Source organism: Erpetoichthys calabaricus, chromosome 8 (assembly GCF_900747795.2).
Source record: "Erpetoichthys calabaricus chromosome 8, fErpCal1.3, whole genome shotgun sequence".
NCBI classification, from domain to species: Eukaryota; Metazoa; Chordata; class Cladistia; order Polypteriformes; family Polypteridae; genus Erpetoichthys; species Erpetoichthys calabaricus.
In genome coordinates, this window is record NC_041401.2 from 31,510,396 (window position 1) to 31,530,982 (window position 20,587).

The 20,587-nt window shown below is 34.6% G+C and overlaps 1 protein-coding gene across 1 annotated transcript in view; it reads left to right on the forward strand.

The window, feature by feature from the left end:
• Positions 1 to 20,587, forward strand: part of pla2r1 (phospholipase A2 receptor 1) — a 149,250-nt gene that overhangs the window by 23,314 nt on the left and 105,349 nt on the right. The window contains exons 3-9 of the mRNA XM_028806414.2: positions 664 to 837; positions 1,200 to 1,364; positions 4,388 to 4,501; positions 4,723 to 4,869; positions 4,998 to 5,186; positions 8,996 to 9,156; positions 11,471 to 11,581. Coding sequence (XP_028662247.1) covers positions 664 to 837; positions 1,200 to 1,364; positions 4,388 to 4,501; positions 4,723 to 4,869; positions 4,998 to 5,186; positions 8,996 to 9,156; positions 11,471 to 11,581 — 1,061 coding nt within the window. The remainder of the gene's footprint in view (positions 1 to 663; positions 838 to 1,199; positions 1,365 to 4,387; positions 4,502 to 4,722; positions 4,870 to 4,997; positions 5,187 to 8,995; positions 9,157 to 11,470; positions 11,582 to 20,587) is intronic.

Below are 20,587 nucleotides of genomic sequence, written 5' to 3' on the forward strand. Positions count from 1 at the left end.
ACCTATCTTAGTATCCATCATACAAAAAATGTTCCCAAATACTTGTCTTTAATATCATTTAAATCAGCAGTCATTCATTTGACACATGAGCTCAGTTAGTGATTACATGTAGAAAGAAATATTCTTTAATTCATGTAAAATTAAGGTTAATTTACATGCTGTAATTTTTAACTTTTTTGCCAACTTCTTCAATACTTTGGTGCAGTTTTTTTAAATTACCTGATACATATTGATGGATGATGTTTGGTGTGCTGTTATTTACTGTTTTAAAGTTCTATTTCAGTTTTTAGTTTATGCATTTAAAGTATAGTGTTGTGCCCACTATATCATTTTTCCTTGATTAGTGTTACAACCAATGTAGAGGTTAATTTCAGAGTTATATATTTGATTTAAGTTATGGTAACTTTTTGATTATTTTAAGCTTGTTTACAATGTCCAGAAGATCAGTTAGTGTAAGAGAATTTAGAATAATTCAAACAAATGAAAATGTATGTAGAATTAAGACAAAGATTCTACCACTGATGAGTTGTTTTTGGCATTCCAAGATCCAAACTAATCTGACAAAATTTTTAAATGTGTTATTCTGCTTACTTTTTTATATAACTACTAACCTGAAGGGCTGTTGTACTTTTTGTGCTCAGTTGCGCATTGTCTTTTTGATAGAAATCCATGTAGTACAAGGAAATGCACATGGAAGTTCCTGCGTTTTACCTTTTAAATATAACAACAAGTGGTATTATGAGTGCACAGCTGAAGGTCGAGAAGATGGTCGCCTCTGGTGTGCTACAACTAGTCAGTATGATCGGGATGAAAAATGGGGATTTTGTCCAAATCCAGGTATTTTTTTTTTTCAAAGTTGTTTTTTTAGACTTTTGAATTAGGATATGTTATACTTAACAGGCAAAACTATTTCTTTTAATGAATAAGAATATAATCATATTTTTTTATATATTTTAAACAAATATATTTTAGTAAGCTCATAATTGCTTATTTGTCTGTTTTTTTTCTAAGAGATTTGGAAAGGGAAGAAAACAATTTTATTTCACAGTTTATCAGAGCTTATAAATTTATTTTTTTGGTGATGTATGTTTAGTTGTTTTAACTGTTCTTGATTGGTTCAATAATGAATTTATTTATTTATTTTTTATTTATTAGGTATAAAGTAATACCAAATGCTTTGAAACTGCTTTCTTTAATAGGTCCAGATTGTGATGACTCATGGGAAAAGAATCCAGACACAAAAGTATGTTACCAGTTCAATCTTCAGTCCATTCTTTCTTGGAATGAGGCACATATATCGTGTCAGGCACAAGGCGGAAATCTATTAAGCATCACTGATGTTACAGAACAGATATATATTAGAGGTATAAATTAATGCTACTATTAATGTTTTCATTGATGCAATGTAAATGGTTTTGGCAAGTATTTTTAGTATTTAAATTAAAGTAGAGGGAAGTGCATTTAGGACTAAAGGCAGGAAGCACTTCTTTACGCAGAGTATGGGAATCTGAAACAATCATACTGAGACATTTAGTTGAAGCGAAAACCTTGACAACCTTTAAGAAGTATCTGGATGAGATATTGGAACTGCTTAGTAATTAGCTAAACAAACTATTTGTTTGTCAAAGTTCTTATGTTCTAATTATAACACTATTTTCTTACTTGTGTATTCCTTTCATTACATCTCTGCTCAAAAATCATATCATTGACAACTGCCATAAATAATTTAAAGAACAGTAAAATCTACCATGAACGTGAATCCTCTCACTTTTCTTTGTCATGGTTTTGATTTAGTCTTAAGTATCTTCCCCAAAACAGAATCATTCTATACAACTATATGCTTTCAAGACAAGTTTAACTTTGTTCATGCTGTTTAAGATAACATGAAGAATTGATAGCAAAACATCTTCTGAACTTCAGCATACATGCATCTCATTCAGTGTGCTGGGTGACTAGTTTTTCTTGCAGTCCTTGCTACTGACCATTCTAGCCACACAAACTAGCTCAGCATATATGACTCAAGTGCTGGAACACACCTTTGATCTATGTTTTTAAATGAAAGTGCTGACTTGTACAGTATTCTCCATGCCTGCTTTGCTTGTGGGTTGGAAACTTTTGTATGTCAGATAAATGGAGTGAAAAACATCAGAACAACTTACTATTTCTTTTTTGTTTGAGTTGGGAAATTTAGAAAAGAAGTCAGAGAGGAAGGGTTAGTTTCACTAAGGGAGTAATAACAAAGCCAAGGGGAATATCAAGTTGTTGAACAGAAAAAGATTAAAAAAATTAAACCAAATAAGAAAATAAAAACCTTTAAAAAAAATAAAATATAAAAACCTTGCCATAAATAACTTGAAGACAAGTGATCATAGGGTGGTTGGTGGAATTCACAATTTCATATTTCTCCTTATTACTATGTATGGCATTGACAAATAGCATAGTCTGCAAATAAAAAAAAAATAAGAATACCTTTTTAACACAAGGTAATGTGCCCTTGTACTTTAACTACCAGTTCTGACTCTCTAAATAAAGCTATGTGGATTAATTTACAGATTTAGCTGTAACTGTAAAACATTGATTCACTTACTCACCTTCCCACTCCTCATGTTTTATACTAACTGGAGAACAATCTGTTTATGTAGCATTCTTAATGGAAAATACTCACAGAGGCAAATCACTTTTCATTACTGAGGTCAGTTACAGATGATCAATTTGTTCTGATTTTTGCTTCATACGTGCCTTGTGATTAATAATTTATGTTTTTAAATGAAAGCAAAAACTGTATGGTTTGTGTCTGCTTTGATTATGAGTTGTAAAATGTTTATACATATCTCCATCTACTACTACAAGGTCAGCATATCATTTTGCCTTCATATTATTGAGGAAGGCAATTTAGTGTTATTAAAGAATCTGATTTCTCAAAATCTTGAGATTAGTGTATTCCTTGTGCAAAAATGCATGCTTCATGTATCTTACATTTTGTGTTTGTAAGAATTATTTAGGAATGCTTTGAAATCATTACTTTTTTTTTGGTGCCTTCTGAATCAACTGTACTAGAAAGCCTGCACATATTTATATACTGTTTGATCCATCTTGATGTCTAGTTATGTAAGATGTCAAGCTGTTTGGGGTTCTTCCCTATTTTTGGCCCTATAGACCTGAGGAAAATAAAAACCCTTATTTTTAAGACACTTTTGTGCAGGTAATTATACCCTGATAAAGCGTAAACCAATAAGTGTCTTTAGCAGAAATGATCAGAAGGACTTGAAGTTGTGCATGCCACATCAATCGATCCCAGGGGTTCATCTCATAATAGGATTCAAGGGGTCAAAGTTACTCTTTGTCACAAAACATTTAAAAAATGGGGATTGGTAATATAGACACATGCAGTGTCATGTTTTGTTATTTTGATGTTGCTGGTCATAAATATGATTTTTGATATTTGATTTCTTTACTGGTGGTCCTAGTCACTCCCAGAAAGTTACAAATGACAAATTTTAAACATAAGCATGTGGGGTATCATTTTAGACTGTTTGAAGGTCATTAATAATGAATGTGATGTTAATTTTGATTTTTGATCTTTTACTAGGGATCTAGCCTTCTGTGGGTCTCTAGTCTATTACAATAGAGCATAGTTTGACTTTAAACATTTACACTGAAGCACACATTTTAATATTTCAAATTTTTGACACATTATTCTTGTTTATTATGTACTTCTACCTAATGAAGTAGATTGTTAATTTCTCATGAAGAAGGGTGTAGCACAGCCTGTGTTAATTCAGACTTTCTTTTATTTGGTGACTCATTACAGTAGAGCCTTGTCCTTCAAGACTGCAAATTTCTTTACTGTCACTTTACCTGCAGAGTGCAAAATACATATATTTCCACCTGTTTGCTAAAATAAAAAAAGTCTAGGAACATTAATTTGCTATATAATTTCTAGAAGGCATATGTGGCATGACTTACGTGTGTCCTATCAGGGCATTTGGGCACTTGTAACTCAAATAACTGTATTCATGTGCAACTTATAATTGTACAGGAGAATAAAGAGATGGTGACATGATATACAGATATGCAAGCCATCTCATATTCAAGTCAGAGGACACACATGCATACTCAAACATTGCTGATTTTGAATCAATTTCAGTGTGCAAAGTTTACACATAAATATGTAATTATTTGTGACTACTTTATAGTTTGATTTCAAAAGAAAAGTAAGTATAATTGTCACAATATTTGAAACAGTACAGTTGATGTTAATTTATACATTAAATAACTATATTACTATATATTTTAACAATGGATGGACAGTGTTCCATGCTTTCTAATTTTAATACAAACTTAATTTTCTCATTTAACATTACTGTATTCTATTTTTGTTAATCAGAACGCCTGAATGATTTAGGAGTTCCTGTCTGGATTGGCTTGAATCACCTTGAGGAACAAAGAGGTTGGCAGTGGACAGATGGCTCACCTTTGGCACTGGTGAACTTTACCAGAAGTATGCCAGTTTTTGCTTTTTCTATTTTATTATAATAATGGCCTCAGTATTCTTTTAAAGAAATAACTATGACAAATATTATTTTCTTATTATTATATATTCTTTTGTTATAGTGATTATTATGTATTGCAACTATTAAACACCACTACATTAACTTCTGGAATTATCACCTTATCTGTGTGATAAATTCCTTTAATGGATTAAAACATATACTTTTCCAGGTTTGACCCAATCTACATTTCATAGCGAGCACTGTGGAGTGTTTAACTCAGCCCATGGAAATCAGTGGCAGAGTTTTGATTGTTCTTCAGGACTACCATATGTATGTAAAAAATACCCAAATATTTCAAGGAAAGCAGAACCCTTTGGTAAGTTTTAAGTCATGTATAAAGTAACATTTTCCAAATAATGTTTTGTGTGTCATATTTTGTTTTGATACTTGCTCAAGGTTTTATTTTTCTTGTTAAATGTATGATGTATTAATGTATTTTGACAGATGTGTGGCAGTATTATCCCACTTCCTGTCATCCTGAATGGATTCCATATAATAAGTTCTGTTACAAATTGAAAAAAGAGGAAAAATCTTGGAAAGAAGCGCTTAAGGAGTGCCAGTCAGATGGAGGCAACCTGATAAGCATTCATACTATAGCTGATATTGAGCTATTTGTGACAGTTCTACAGAATGGTAAGGTATTGCTTTGTATTTTTAACAACAATAATTTAATTTAAAAACAGGTTGATATTTTTGGTGTGTTGGTGGACATTTTTATTTTTCATATATTTTTTGTTTATACGTCTCTTACTGATTTTTTTCTTTAATTTTTATACATTCTTATTTCACTTCAAAATAGGATGGTTAAGTTAATGAAAAAGAAAAAAAATGAACTGCAAAACACTTGATTAAATAAATCCTTCTTTCAAATATATTATTTTATTTTTAGGGTAGTTGGCTATTACGTCTATCATAATATATTTTAATATCGGTCATTATACAATATTAAGTGTGTGCTTAGATTTAGATTAATAAACTTTATTTTCCGTATTTAAATTACTAAAACATCATCAAGAAGACACATATGGTAGTTATATATAGTAGAACAGTGTGACTCAAGAATAAAGTTGTCTTATTATTAACTCACATTAGAAACAGTAATTAGGCAAACTTATCACAAGGTTTGATAAAAACAGTCAGCGGTACCAAGGCTTTCAAACACACGGTGAAAATAATTATAGGGGAACTTATCTCACACATATGAGTCTGTTATATTTACAACATTATGATTTCTTTTAAATGAAAAGTCCAGACCCGTAAAAACAAAAAAAAAAACCAAAAAAACCAAAAAAAAAAAACACCTAAAGATTGTTTTATTTCATTAAAGAAAAATGAGAATTGATAATCAGAAAAGAAAAAGCTACTATATTAATGCAGATACACTAAAAAAGAAAAACAAAACTAATAATAAGTAAAATAAAGACTAATTAAAAATATACTCCCAAAAGGAAAAAATATTGCAATCAACATATTATCAATTATTACACAGTACTGGGAAAGACAAGAGAAAAACTGGAAGACATTACTTAACATAAACCAAACCACAAAATTCAAAAGTAAAAATCTGCATATGAAATGTCTCAATCAGGAAAAAAACATACTTAATATCACACAAGAATCCTAAAAGTTTGGAGGCAGACTCAGGAAAGCTCCAAGAAATAAGTTCAAAAAGTCTTCTTCAAGGTAATCACAAAAATCCAAACCTAAGTCTCTAGAGAATGGTCCTGTAAAAGAGAACCCATGTCAATGTGCTCCTATGGATCATAACTTCTGAAATTCTTAATTTAGCATGAGGCCCACTGCTGCAAATGCAGAACATGATTGAGGTCATTTAACAAAGTAAGTCACCAGGGAAAAAACACAATGCTTGAAATATTAGTGCCATGTACTTCCTGGTTATTTAAGATTGCAGTGTGTTATTTTGAGATTACGAATTGTTAGTGAAAGACTTCTTGCTTTGAATTGAGGACAGTGTTCTTGTTTCATATTTTTGTTAAGACATCTGGTTAGTGTGATTTCTCAGTAACAAAATTTGACTTAATTTGACTATGTTTCATCTTCCAATCAATTTTCAATGAAGTTTGCCTGATTGCTGTCCTGGCCAAACAGTGGGTATTTTGTGTTTTTTTTTTTTTTTCCTTCAACAGTGAGTTGCTATCATGTGATCAGTGTCATTGCAATTCGTGATGTCCCATATTGTGACTATTTAAGATGTGATTGCAGCATGCGCTGTATTCTAACTTTGTGATATTCTAAACAAACATTTGCTGCGTGCTCTTCAGTTTTGTTTGAGGGGGATTTATTTTTGGTTATTTTGATCAGATATTTTGATGACAGTTCTCTCCTTGTCCCGAACAACTAAGTTTGCTGATCTCATTAGTCTTTTTGATTTTGACCACTACCTGTTCACAACTATGACCTTACATTTTCATCTGAAAGCCATTTTTGTTCTCATGTTCATTTCTATTACAGTTTTTTCAGCACATATTCAGTTTGTTCCTAACAATCTGGACAAGTAAACACTTTGCATCTGTATTCAATAGGGGCACATGCTTCCGGAGAATTTGTTCTTTTAGGATTGTGGCTCATACTTTGAACCTAATCTTATTGCTTTCCAGTAACCATGGCTGAGATATTAAAATGAGAAATATGGTAAAAAGAAAAGACATTTTTAACTTGCTTTAAAATATAGCCTTCACTCATAACATACATTACAGTATATAATATAATAGATGCGTACATACAACAGCCAAAGCGAAGGCATAGAACAATACAGTTGTGTTACAGTTCTTCAGTTGAGTTTTTGGCAGTTGTATGTCCATCTTCAGAGGAATCTGAGGCATTTTTCTTAGTTTCAGACTTTATTAGAAGACTTCCATCTGTGCAAAGTGGCTCTCAGCTCAGTAAGGCTCTGACATGCCTTATACAGTATATGCTAATGATACTGCTTGGTGCTAAAACTATCCATACACAGTTTCTACTGACCAATGCTATATATGGATTAGGCTCTATTCCACTGATTTAATACATTGTGCTTTAAATGCTTTAATCTTCTGTGAAACTGAAACAGTGTGTTTGTTCCAATCACTAACCTCCATTAAGGTCCCTTTTTTACAATTCTCACATTGTCATAGCTGCTGGGAAAAAATCTTTTGCTTCCAGTAAGTCTTATTCAGTATATTGGAAACATGTATATATGCATGCCAAACATAAGTATATCAGGCTCACAGATCACAGCATCACTTTAATCATTTGTGCATTTTGAACTCTGGTTTACAATATCCTTCTTCATTTACCAGCGAAAATCACTGTGTAGGCCCTGAAATAATTATGATAAAGCAGTTCATTGGTAGTTTGAATTCCCTTAATGTAACTTTTTTGATTTATTGGTACAGCCCTTGTCTTGTTGCCCTATATAATAAAAAACAGCAAGTTTTGTCTATATGCAATCACTGTGGCCATAGTAAGTTGTATGTTTTTTAATGTAATGAGTAATTGATTCTCGATAACAATATTTTCATAATGTTATTAATAAAACTTACTATTTTAACCTATCTAATCCCCTTCTTGTATCTAATGAGATATTTATAGATTACTTTCGTAAGATGCATTTATTAAACATTTTGTGCAAATTGTTAAATATATGACGGCCTTTAATAAAACTTGTCTAGGTATATTTTGTGTGGAATAGCTAGTTCAATATGAGTGGCTATTCAATCATTGATTTTTATATTTGTGCTGATAAGTGATATTTGGCAGTATTGGTTTAAAAACTACTATGAATGGTTTCATTATTAAATGGAATCTTAGAGCTTTGTTTTATTTCTTTAAGCATCCTAGCAAACAATGCTGAAATCGTTTTCCATGCACTCTGTTTAAATAAAGTTCAGCAGGAAAGACACCTGGGCCTGGTGTTTTATTATTTGGCATCTTATGTAATTCATTGTTACATTTGTTTATTTTAATTGCTTATGCAATATGCCTACTTGTTCTTTACTTAATTTTGAAAGATTAATATAAATCAAGAAATGATCAATATTGTGTGAAGTATAATGTTAGAAACATGCATGCAAATTACTATAAATCTGCCATGTAGTATTAATGTCCTATCCTATAGTGTCTGCCTATAGCTCCATGTTGATTGACAGAAGTTTCCACTATGGTATGTTCTACTTGAGTTTTAAGGTGTGATAATTCTTTTTTTCTTAGAGCATCCTTACAATAATGTCAGATTAAACAGTAAAGCCATCATTTCAACAACTGAGAGAAATATTTACCCTCTGTCCTCCTTCTGGTATGCTGTACCATTCTGTTAAATGGATCTCTGTGAAAATAACAATTTTCTTTCTCACCTGTTCTACTCGATTTTGTAAAATCCTTGATATGTCTATTGTTAAATCAAATGCTTGAAAGTGTAACATCTTTATTGTTTCCTTCTATAGTATCCGATTCAGTTTTTGAAATCTGGATTGGCCTTAGCAGTAAAAAGCCAGAGGCGTTTGAGTGGTCTGATGGATCTTCTGTAACTTTCACTTACTGGCATAAATATCAGCCTAATACCAGTTTTTCTGATTCGGAAATCTGTGTAAAAGCTTCAAAAAATGTAAGTAAACTTTATTGAGTACTTTTTTTGTGCATGTAAAAATGAAATATAATCAATAGACCAGCTCACTAATAGGTTAGAATCCATTTAAATTGAATACTTTATGTATTTATATAATCAAATGAACAACAATATAGGATACAATGCATTATTGTTTCACTGTTGTTCCACTCCACATATGCACATAACTGAATTTCAAAAAATGGAGTGGGTTGCAAAACTGCAGGAATAACAATAGGGCTAACAGACTTGGAAGAATTAGCACATAAAGTTAATCAAAATCATCGCTTTTCTTCACCATTATATTCTATGAAAATAAATGGTTAAAATGTAGATATTATTCATTCCAGTAACTTACATGGTTTTTTAAGTAAATACATGTAGCTGTTTATCTGCATTAACAATTTTATCAATCTACTGAAATGTTCTTTAAGATTAATTTTTTCACCTAGTTTTTCAGTGACACCAAGGTTCTAAATGCCTGATTAACTTATTATTAGTGGGTAATCCCCTTGTGGTACACACATGCCTAAAACAAGTATTGTAGTTTGTGCATTGACATAGGTGTGAGCTTCCTAATCATAGAACCTCTCTTCAGCTGTCTGTTTAGAATAGAAGTTCAGTCCTGTAGTGTTTTTTCCATGCACCTTTGCATTCAGAATATCTTGTACTAAATCATATTATAATCTTATTCAAAAACTTTTAAGTAGCATTTGAGGCTTTACTTATTCTTTAATGCTATTCCAGTCCACATACTGTTACTAACTGAAGTGACAAAAGGATGAAGATGTACAGCAAAAGAATGTTCATGCACTATGAATGTCATAACTTATTGATTTGCCTGCAAAATATCAACCTTTTAGTTTTTTAATACAAATTACAATTTGAAAGATGTTAAAATTCAAAGGATTGTGCATTGTAAAACTGATTAAATATGGTTTTAAGACTGATATGAAATTGTTCAGTGGGAGAATTTGTTGTGTAACACTTGGCAAGCTGAGTGTTTTGGGATGTTTTCCGTGTTTTTTCAGACTTATGGCTGTTATACATAGTATAAAGAGAGACATTCCTTTATTTGCACATCATTTTTAAGTCTTCTATCATCTCCTACAATGTTTTACATTGGTTATTATACCTCTTGACAGCCAAATGTGTGAAGTCACCCACAGGCACAATACAAAGTTAATATGATTTCTGTCAACATCTACTGGCAAAAAACATTTTAAAGATAGAAAATCCTTAGCATGCTTTGGCACTGCCAGTAACAGTTTCTAGTACAGTGTTTTAAGGTGTTTATACAAGCCAATTATTAATATATTGCATCTCCTGTCTATTCAAAGATGTGATCAAAACCTTCCATCAAGTGTCTCATTTGTTCTCACAAAACATTTATCCACATCATATTTAATTTATATGCATTAACAATTACGTTTGTCTACAGTGACAACATGTATCCTTGACATTATTAAGCAAAGTTAATGCTTTGTTCATTGTTCAACTTAATTAAAGGACAAGTGTCAAGAATCTGTATGTCTGTCTAGTTGATATGTCTGTTATATGCCATTTCCTATGGGATTCGTAAAAGCGGTGCTAATGTTTGTGATGTGCCATGTGTTGGAATGATAAGTGTATTTTATTACTACATATTTTACAAAATACATTTCAACAGATATTGCACTACAATTGTTAAAGCTGAATATGCTGAGGTCTACATTGATTACTTAGATTTCAGTCTTTCTTAAAAGGGTAGCATAGCTAGTTGATTATAATTTGAGGGTGGTAATTGTTTGTCCCCAGTCAGTGCAAAGTCATATTGAAACACTATAAAGAAACATCACAATTACAATTTCCACAAAGTATTTCAGATATTTATACAAAAGACAATGGGGACTAATTTCACCTCTGGACCCGCAAATAGATATTATATGCATTACAATTCAGAAATTTGTGATTTACAAGTTTAACAACTTTACTACTGTTAAGAGTTAAAAATAATGCTCAAAATTATCTGTATTTTTGATATTTTTACTCATTTTCTAAACAAGATCACTGAATAAAATTTCTATATTAAAAGATATACTTTAAAATTCTAGTAGTCATTTTAGCTTATCATATAACAACTCTGATTAACCAATTTAATTTGCTTTTTCTTGTTATTGCATTCATTGAAGTTTTATACTATATTTTAAATTTGCTGCATACAAAGTTGTAAAATGGTATAGAAAAGTGTTGAACTATCAACTAGTTAGTATTGTAAAGTTTTGTGAAATAATTTATAGAATGTAGTTGTTTATACAAGTGCTTTGTATTACAGGGTGGATACTGGCAAACAGCAATGTGTGAAGAGAGTCTTCTGTCAATTTGTAAAAAGAAAGGACGGGTTGAAGAGCAAAATGTAGATGTTTTGGATAAAGGCTGTGCTGAGGTGAAGAAATGGTCATTTTTAACTCTAAAATAATGTTTTAAACCTTTTTCTTTAATTTAGTTTTAACAGGAGAGGTCAATCTGATAGTGTCACTGAACACCTAGAATGATGATATGGCAGCCAAAATTATATAAAAATAGGTACATTATTTAAACAAGGAGGAGATAAACATTTACAGAATACAAAGTAAAAAATCAACCAAAATAATACAAAACCCTACGGTGAGTCTTTGAGCAAATTCTCCTGTTGACTCTAGATTCAGTATTCTGTCTCTCATTAGATAGCTTTAAACCCCATCTTGGGATTGCTTCCTGGGTTGGAGTAACCTTTTAGGTACAGAGATACCAGACAATTGTTTTAACAATTTAACAATTCATGGTATCACTGCATCTTGTGTGTTTAGTGACATTTAAAGTGTCAGGGATCTCATATATTAAATTTATACATACCGAACAATGCTGTACCTTTCTGCTTAGGACCCTCTATCAATCTGGGTTTTTTTTTTTTACCCCCTCTCAGACTTCTGTTGGATGTACTACTCTTACAAGGAAGCACCTTGATACTTTCCATTAAAAGAAGGAACCCCTAACTTCCTTCTAGTTGCCAGGAGGTCTTGTAGTCAAATATCCCTTCATGGAGCAAATGTCCAACCATTTGCCTTATAATTTTTCACTTTCCTGTTTAGGGGGACATGCAACAGTAAATATCTACAGTGAGATTGCATATTTTGAATAGAACTTAATCTTCATTATACAGGTGCTGGTCATAAAATTAGAATATCATGACAAAGTTGATTTATTTCAGTAATTCCATTCAAAAAGTGAAACTTGTATATTAGATTCATTCATTACACACAGACTGATGTATTTCAAATGTTTATTTCTTTTAATGTTGATGATTATAACTGACAACTAATGAAAGTCCTAAATTCAGTATCTCGGAAAATTAGAATATTGTGAAAAGGTTCAATATTGAAGACACCTGGTGCCACAGTCTAATCAGCTCAAAACACCTGCAAAAGCCTTTAAATGGTCTCTCAGTCTAGTTCTGTAGGCTACACAATCATGGGGAAGACTGCTGACTTGACAGTTGTCCAAAAGACGACCATTGACACCTTGCACAAGGAGGGCAAGACACAAAAGGTCATTGCTAAAGAGGCTGGCTGTTCACAGAGCTCTGTGTCCAAGCACATTAATAGAGAGGCGAAGGGAAAGACAAGATGTGGTAGAAAAAAGTGTACAAGCAATAGGGATAACCGCACCCTGGAGAGGATTGTGAAACAAAACCCATTCAAAAATGTGGGGGAGATTCACAAAGAGTGGACTGCAGCTGGAGTCAGTGCTTCAAGAACCACCACGCACAGACGTATGCAAGACATGGGTTTCAGCTGTCGCATTCCTTGTGTCAAGCCACTCTTGAACAAGAGACGGCGTCAGAAGCGTCTCGCCTTTGGACTGCTGCTGAGTGGTCCAAAGTTATGTTCTCTGATGAAAGTAAATTTTGCATTTCCTTTGGAAATCAAGGTCCCAGAGTCTGGAGGAAGAGGGGTGAGGCGCAGAATCCACGTTGCGTGAGGTCCAGTGTAAAGTTTCCACAGTCAGTGATGGTTTGGGGTGCCATGTCATCTGCTGGTGTTGGTCCATTGTGTTTTCTGAGGTCCAAGGTCAACGCAGCCGTCTACCAGGAAGTTTTAGAGCACTTCATGCTTCCTGCTGCTGACGAACTTTATGGAGATGCAGATTTCATTTTCCAACGGGACCTGGCACCTGCACACAGTGCCAAAGCTACCAGTACCTGGTTTAAGGACCATGGTATCCCTGTTCTTGATTGGCCAGCAAACTCGCCTGACCATAACCCCATAGAAAATCTATGGGGTATTGTGAAGAGGAAGATGCAATACGCCAGACCCAACAATTCAGAAGAGCTGAAGACCACTATCAGAGCAACATGGGCTCTCATAACACCTGAGCAGTGCCACAGACTGATCGACTCCATGCCACGCCGCATTGCTGCAGTAATCCAGGCCAAAGGAGCCCCAACTAAATATTGAGTTCTGTACATTCTCATACTTTTCATGTTCATACCTTTCAGTTGGCCAACATTTCTAAAAATCCTTTTTTTGCATTGGTCTTAATTGATATTCTAATTTTCTGAGATACTGAATTTGGGACTTTCATTAGTTGTCAGTTATAATCATCAACATTAAAAGAAATAAACATTTGAAATACATCAGTCTGTGTGTAATGAATGAATCTAATATACAAGTTTCACTTTTTGAATGGAATTACTGAAATAAATCAACTTTGTCATGATATTCTAATTTTATGACCAGCACCTGTATACTGACAACAAGTGGTCCTATGAAGAGTAAGGCTAAATAAACTATAAACAACATGTATAAGAATATTTCCCAGAATATTTTAAGAATAGTTATTTCCTTCATGCTTTGAGAACTTTTGATTTCTATTCTAAACAAGTTAAAAAATAAAACTTTCTGTAAGTTCTTAGTAGTTTCTTAATCTTTAACAAAATGGCTCCACGTGAATAAAATATATAATTGGTCACAGTGTCTTATTCTCAGTCATACCTGAAGACACCGTTTAATCCCATCTAAGTAGTGTTTCTGTTCAGACATTTTTATCTATCATAGTTCTTCAGCTGTTCACATTTTTGACACTCTACTGTAAATGTCACTGATTATCTACAGACCTTCAGCATCCCTATTTCTGCATTCATGGCAGTTGTCCTTGTGAAAACTTAACGACTTGTAAGGTTTCACCTAAATGTTTGATATCCTTAGTCTGTTTAGATAAATGTTACACCACACAGTTTAGCACTCTTAAATTTCCTACTGTAAAATCAGCCTTACTAATCTTTATTTTCCAACACAGTGTATAGACATGTTATGAATTCATAGTTTTGAAAGCTGTTTTCTGTTTCGGCTGTATGGTGGCACAGTCCATAGTGCTGCCACCTCTAGCATCTGGAATCCATGAATCTGGCATCCTGGGTTCAGACCTTGTGTCTTCACATAGACTGGGTGGAGTTTGCATGTTCTACACATATTTTTATGGTTTTTTTTTTCCTGTTGCCCCAGTTTTTCTTCCACATGTCCAAAGAATTATGTGTGTTATATTAACTGACAATTCTAAATTGGCATTAGTGAGACAGTGGGGAGTCTAAGTGTGTGAGTGGATCCTGTAATGGAGTCACACCTCATCCAGGGCTGTTTTCTGATCCCTAGCAAACTTTGATTGGATTAAAAAGGTTATGCTATATTTTTTGGATTACAGTAAGAAAATATGTGTTAGTGATTTTTACAACTTCTTTCAAAAACCCTAATTTTCCAGGAAGTTTAAGCATGTGTCTAAATTCAAATTTGCTGGATTAAAAAATGTATATACTTGGGAAGAGTTCAGCACTATTTTTAATAGCTAATTTAGTTATGTTTAGGTGCAGTTAATGAATAAACAGAACATCAACCCTTTCTGTAAAATGTATATTCTGACAATTCGAAAATGGAGATTCCATTTTAACATTTTATGTGTAAAAGAGACCAGACCTTTTGAAAACAGTAAATGCACCAGATTAAAGTCCAAGTAGTTATATTTTGTGATTGCAGCTAGTGCTTGTAATTTGTTTAGCGTTTCACTTTAGCAAGCAACTGCTTATAGAGTGCAAATTAATTACACAGCAGCTGTCCATTGCTAATCTATTCAAAATTCAGCCTTGCTGGCTGCAGTTTTACCAGTTCTTTTTCTAATGGCTATTAGGAAACTGAGGACATCATAAAACTAGATGTCAGCTTTAATAAACATATTAATATAAAATAAAAACTAGTAGATCTACTTCCCAACTGACAGGAAAACAGGACTTATCATCCCTTTCTGGAAAGGGAAGATTGATTGCCTGTATTCTGGCAACTACTTGGGGATAACACTGCTCTTGGTGCTTGGTAAGGTCCTGTCTTTGCTAGGGTCATCCTCAATAGGATCCTTGATCACTTGCTCACCTACCAGCGACTGGAGCAGTCTGGTTTTATGCCTAAGAGGTCTACCATCAACCGCATCCTGGCACTGAGGGTTCTCATGGAGTGCAAATGTGAATATCGACAGTTTCTTTGTAGCCTTATGATGGTGCGGGTTGGCTCCATGCTCCTTCTTCATTTTTGGGACCCTCTTGAACCCAACACCGTCGATAATGCAACTGGATGAGCGTGGCAGATGAGGACAAAACATACATGAAGCAAGGGGGTGGTGAAAACTGATCAAGTGTTTTTATTAAAATAAACTGTTCAAAAAGTGCAGTACTATAAATGTCCATATAATAATCCATAAAATGAAGGTGTCCAGTGGAGGTTCAAATTCAATAAATAAATCCAATAAAATGAGGTTAAAACAATGCAGTGCAGGAAAGTCATTGAAAATCCACAAGCCCTAGTGCCTTCCTTTAAAACTGATGCCTCTCCGCTTTATCCTGTTCAGACCTTGTAGCCTGGAGAGACGTCGACCAACAAGTACAGACATCCATCTCATCCGACCCGTGTCCCTGCAGCCTATCCCACAATGTCCGCGGGCAACCTGAGCCCTGCTCTACCCGAACCAGTGCTGATCCTGACTCCACCCGGTACAGGCACTCAATACTTCCACCAATGCCATTGACTTCACCCGGCAAAAGCACCACCAGAGCGTAATGGTCGCTTCTGATCCCAAAATGCTGAATAGGAGCGACCCAATGTCTTCTCCTGAGCGATGGCCACATGTTCCTCTTAAGGCTTCACTTCTTTTTTTTTTTTTATTTATTTTCTTTTTTTTTAATATTTTTATTTTATTAATTTTCATTGTAATCATTCCATACAAACAGATCAATTTATAACCCAACAAATTTGAAAACGAATCAAACCCCACCCCTGAGAAGGAGAGCTTAGCTAAAGGAAAATTTCTTTAAGCTTTTTAATAAGGCAACATAAGACAAAAGAAGGGGAGAAGTAAATATCTATATAAATAAGAGATGGAGAAGGGAGTTAAATGCAATAATAGTTATTTCTCTTATTCTAAAATAATATTGATTAAATCCTGCCATGTTTTGAAAAAATTTTGTACAGATCCTCTAACTGAAAATTAGATTTTTTCCAATTTCAAATAATATAAAACATCGGTTTCCCACTGACTTATAAGAGGAGAATTAGGATTCTTCCAATTTAACAAAATAAGTCTGCGTGCCAAGAGTGTAGTGAATGCAATCACCGTTTGCTTGTCCTTCTCCAATTCCAGTCCATCTGGAAGGACACCAAACACAGCTGTTAGTGGGTTAGGAGGGATTGTGATACTAAGGCTGTCTGAGAGGCACTTAAAAATTTTTGTCAAAAATGATGTTAGTTTGGTGCAGGCCCAGAACATGTGACCCAGTGAGGCAGGAGCTTGGTTGCAGTGCTCGCAGGTTGGATCCTGGCCTGGAAACATTTTGGACAGTTTTAAGCGAGACAGATGAGCGCGATATATAATTTTTAGTTGAATAATTCTATGCTTTGCGCATATAGAACTCGAGTGAATTCTCTGCTTTGCTACCTTCCACTCCTTTTCTGATATATTGATTAAGAGATCTTCTTCCCAATGTCCTCTTGGATCTTTGAAAGGTAGGGACTCTAATAAGATTTTATATATTGCGGAAATAGTGTTTGTTTCCTCGGAATTGAGCAGTATTTTTTCCAGCAGTGTGGAGGGTGCAAGGTGGGGGAAATCGGGCAATTTCTGTTTAACAAAATTTCTAATTTGAAGATAATAAAAGAAATGTGTAGCTGGGAGGTTAAATTTTGAACGTAATTGTTCAAAAGATGTAAATATGTTGTCTATATAAAGATCTCTGAGCATTTTAATCCCAAAACTTTTCCAGGTATTAAAAACTGGATATACTTGCGAAGGTTGAAAGAGGTGGTTCTCTTGCAGCGGTGCCACTGATAAAAGATTTTCCATCTTAAAATGCTTCCTAATTTGGTTCCATATTCTGAGTGAGTAAAGCACAATTGGGTTATTAGTATATTTGCGATAACTTTCATTTATTGGAGAGCAGAGCAGGGAATATAAAGAAGTACTACAGGATTTTACTTCTATTGCGGACCAAGCCTGTGTATGTGCATTTATTTGTGTCCAGGTTTTTATGGCTAGTATGTTTGCTGCCCAGTAATAAAACTGAAAATTAGGTAAAGCCATGCCACCTTCTGCCTGAGGTCTTTGTAGGGTCGCTCTTCGGATACGTGGGTGTTTTCAGTTCCAAATGAATGAGGTTATTATTGAATCTAACTGTTTAAAAAACGATTTATTGATATATATTGAAATGTTTTGAAATAAAAAGAGAAGTTTAGGAAGGATATTCATCTTAACAATGTTAATTCTTCCGGCTAGAGTGAGATGAAGGGTTGACCATCTATGCAAGTCTTGCTTAATTTTTTCCATACAGACGCCAAAATTTTGTTGATAAAGAGCTTTATGTTTACTTGTGATATTTACCCCTAGGTATTTAAACTGATCTGCTATGGTAAAAGGTAGGGTGTCTAATTTAATATTATATGCTTGTGAATTCACTGGAAAGAGTATACTTTTATTCAGATTAATTCTAAGACCAGATATCTTTTGAAATTCTGTTAGTGCTGTTAAAACAGCAGGGACAGTGTTTTCTGGGTCCGATATATATAAGACCATATCATCTGCATATAGAGAAATTTTCTGTTCCAGTCCTTCTCTGACAATCCCCTTTATCTGATAAGAATTTCGGCAGTGAACCGCCAGTGGTTCAATAGCGATTGCAAACAACAGTGGCGACAAGGGACATCCTTGTCTGGTACCACGTTCTAGTTTAAAGTAGTCTGAGCAAATGTTATTAATACAAACTGAAGCTTCTGGACTGGTATACAGTAGTTTGATCCAAGCACAAATATTCGGGCCAAACCCAAATTTCTCCAATGCAGTGAAAAGGTAATTCCATTCGATCATGTCAAATGCCTATTCTGCGTCTAATGATAATAATATCTCTGGGGTGTTTGATTTTGCTGGTGAATATATAACATTAAACAAGCGTCGGAGATTTGAAGATAGATGTCGGCCTTTAATAAATCCAGTTTGATCTTGTGATATTACCGAGGGCAGCACTTTCTCCATCCTTCTAGCTAGGATTTTTGAGAGTATCTTAACATCATTATTCAGGAGTGAAATTGGTCTATATGATGCACATTGTAACAAGTCCTTATTTTGTTTAGGAAAGACGGTGATTAATGCTTGTCGAAATGTTTGAGGTAGTATTTGGTGGTCTTTAGCTTCTGTAAATGTTACCAATAAGAGTGGAGCTAGCTGAGTGGAGAATTTCTTATAAAACTCTACGGGGTAACCATCAGGGCCTGATGATTTCCCGCTTTGTAGTGACTTTATAGCGTCTAGTAATTCTGTTAGCGTTAGAGGTTTATCCAGTTCCTCAGCACTTAAAGCATCTATTTGTGGTATTTGTGAATTATCCAGAAATGCATTAGATTGCGTGTTGTCTTCTTTGGGCTCAGTGGAATATAAAGACTTATAGTAATCTCTAAATGTGTGCATTATTTTATTATGGTCGATGATTTCTTCTCCATTCTTGTTGGTGATTACTGGTATTGCATTGTGAACTTCTTGTTTATGAATTTGTTGAGCTAAAAGCTTATTAGCTTTTTCTCCGTGTTCATAGTAATGCTGTCTAGACTTATAAATAAGTTGTTCAGTTTCTTTAGTTGTTAAGATGTTAAGTTCTGTATGCAGGGCCTGCCTTTTCCTGTGAAGAGCTTCACTTGGACGCCTGGCTTGTTCTTCATCTATTCTAGTAATTTCATTTCTTAGCTCTTACACTTTCTTGGTTTCTTAAGGCTTCACTTCTATCCACCTGCTTCCGTTTATTACACCAGCTTGTTTTGTCTCTCCCCTGTCTGCTTCCTCTCTCCTCCTTTAACCTCCACTCTCTCTTTTCTTCGTTTTTTTTTTCTTCTTTTTCCCTGTCTTGTGCCGGCTCATTCTTATAATGCTGTGTGAGCACAGAGTCTCAACCACGCACTGCAAGAAGCCGATGAAGCAATTGAGAAAGACCACACCTTTCACGTGCAGGTGCATCTCACCCCAATTACTCCACCAACTCCTCACAGCTGTGTGAGCACACCCATGGAGAATAAGCCAGTCAATTAATTATTTATTAAAATGGCCATTCTTTCTGAGCTGCGGATCCGCTATACCACAAGCCTTTGTTTATTTTTGTAAAGTGTTTGACTCAGTTGATTGAGTTGCCCTGTGGGACATCCTGAGATTTAATGAGATTCCCTCAAAGTTGCTGGATATCAAGGTAGGCCTGTACTCTGGTTCTGTGAGTGCTGTGAAGAGTGGAGGCGGAGCATCTGTGTTTTTCCCAGTTTATTCTGGTGTTCTCCAGGGGTGTGTTCTTACTTCTATTCTGTTCAGTGCTTGCATGGACTGGATGTTGGGCAGGGTTGTGGGGTCCAGCTGCTGTGGGGGATCTGTTAGTCAAGAGATATTCGCTGATCTTGACTTTTCTGATGATGCTGTGAAGTCCACGGAGACAATGGAGATTCCAATCAGGGCTCTCGAGAGAATGAGCAAGGAGTCTGAGTGTCTTAGCTGGTGAGTGTCCTAGATAAAAGCCAAGATCCAGGCCTTTAATGACCTACTTGGGCACAGCCATCAGCAGTGTGTCTGTCTGTGGAGAGTGTCGACCTTGTCGAGAGGTTTACTTACCTCGGCAGTTACATTCGTGTCTCTGGTGACTCTTCCTATGAAGTCAGTTGACGGATTGGGAGAGCATGGGGGTCATGAGGTCGCTAGAAAGGGTGTGTGGCTCTCCTGATATCTATGCAAAAGGACGAAGGTCCAGGTCTTTAGAGTTCTGTTGCTTCCTGTCTTGCTATATGGTTTCGAGACACGGACGCTATCCAGTGACCTGAGACGAAGACTGGACTCCTTCGGTACTGTGTCTGTTTGG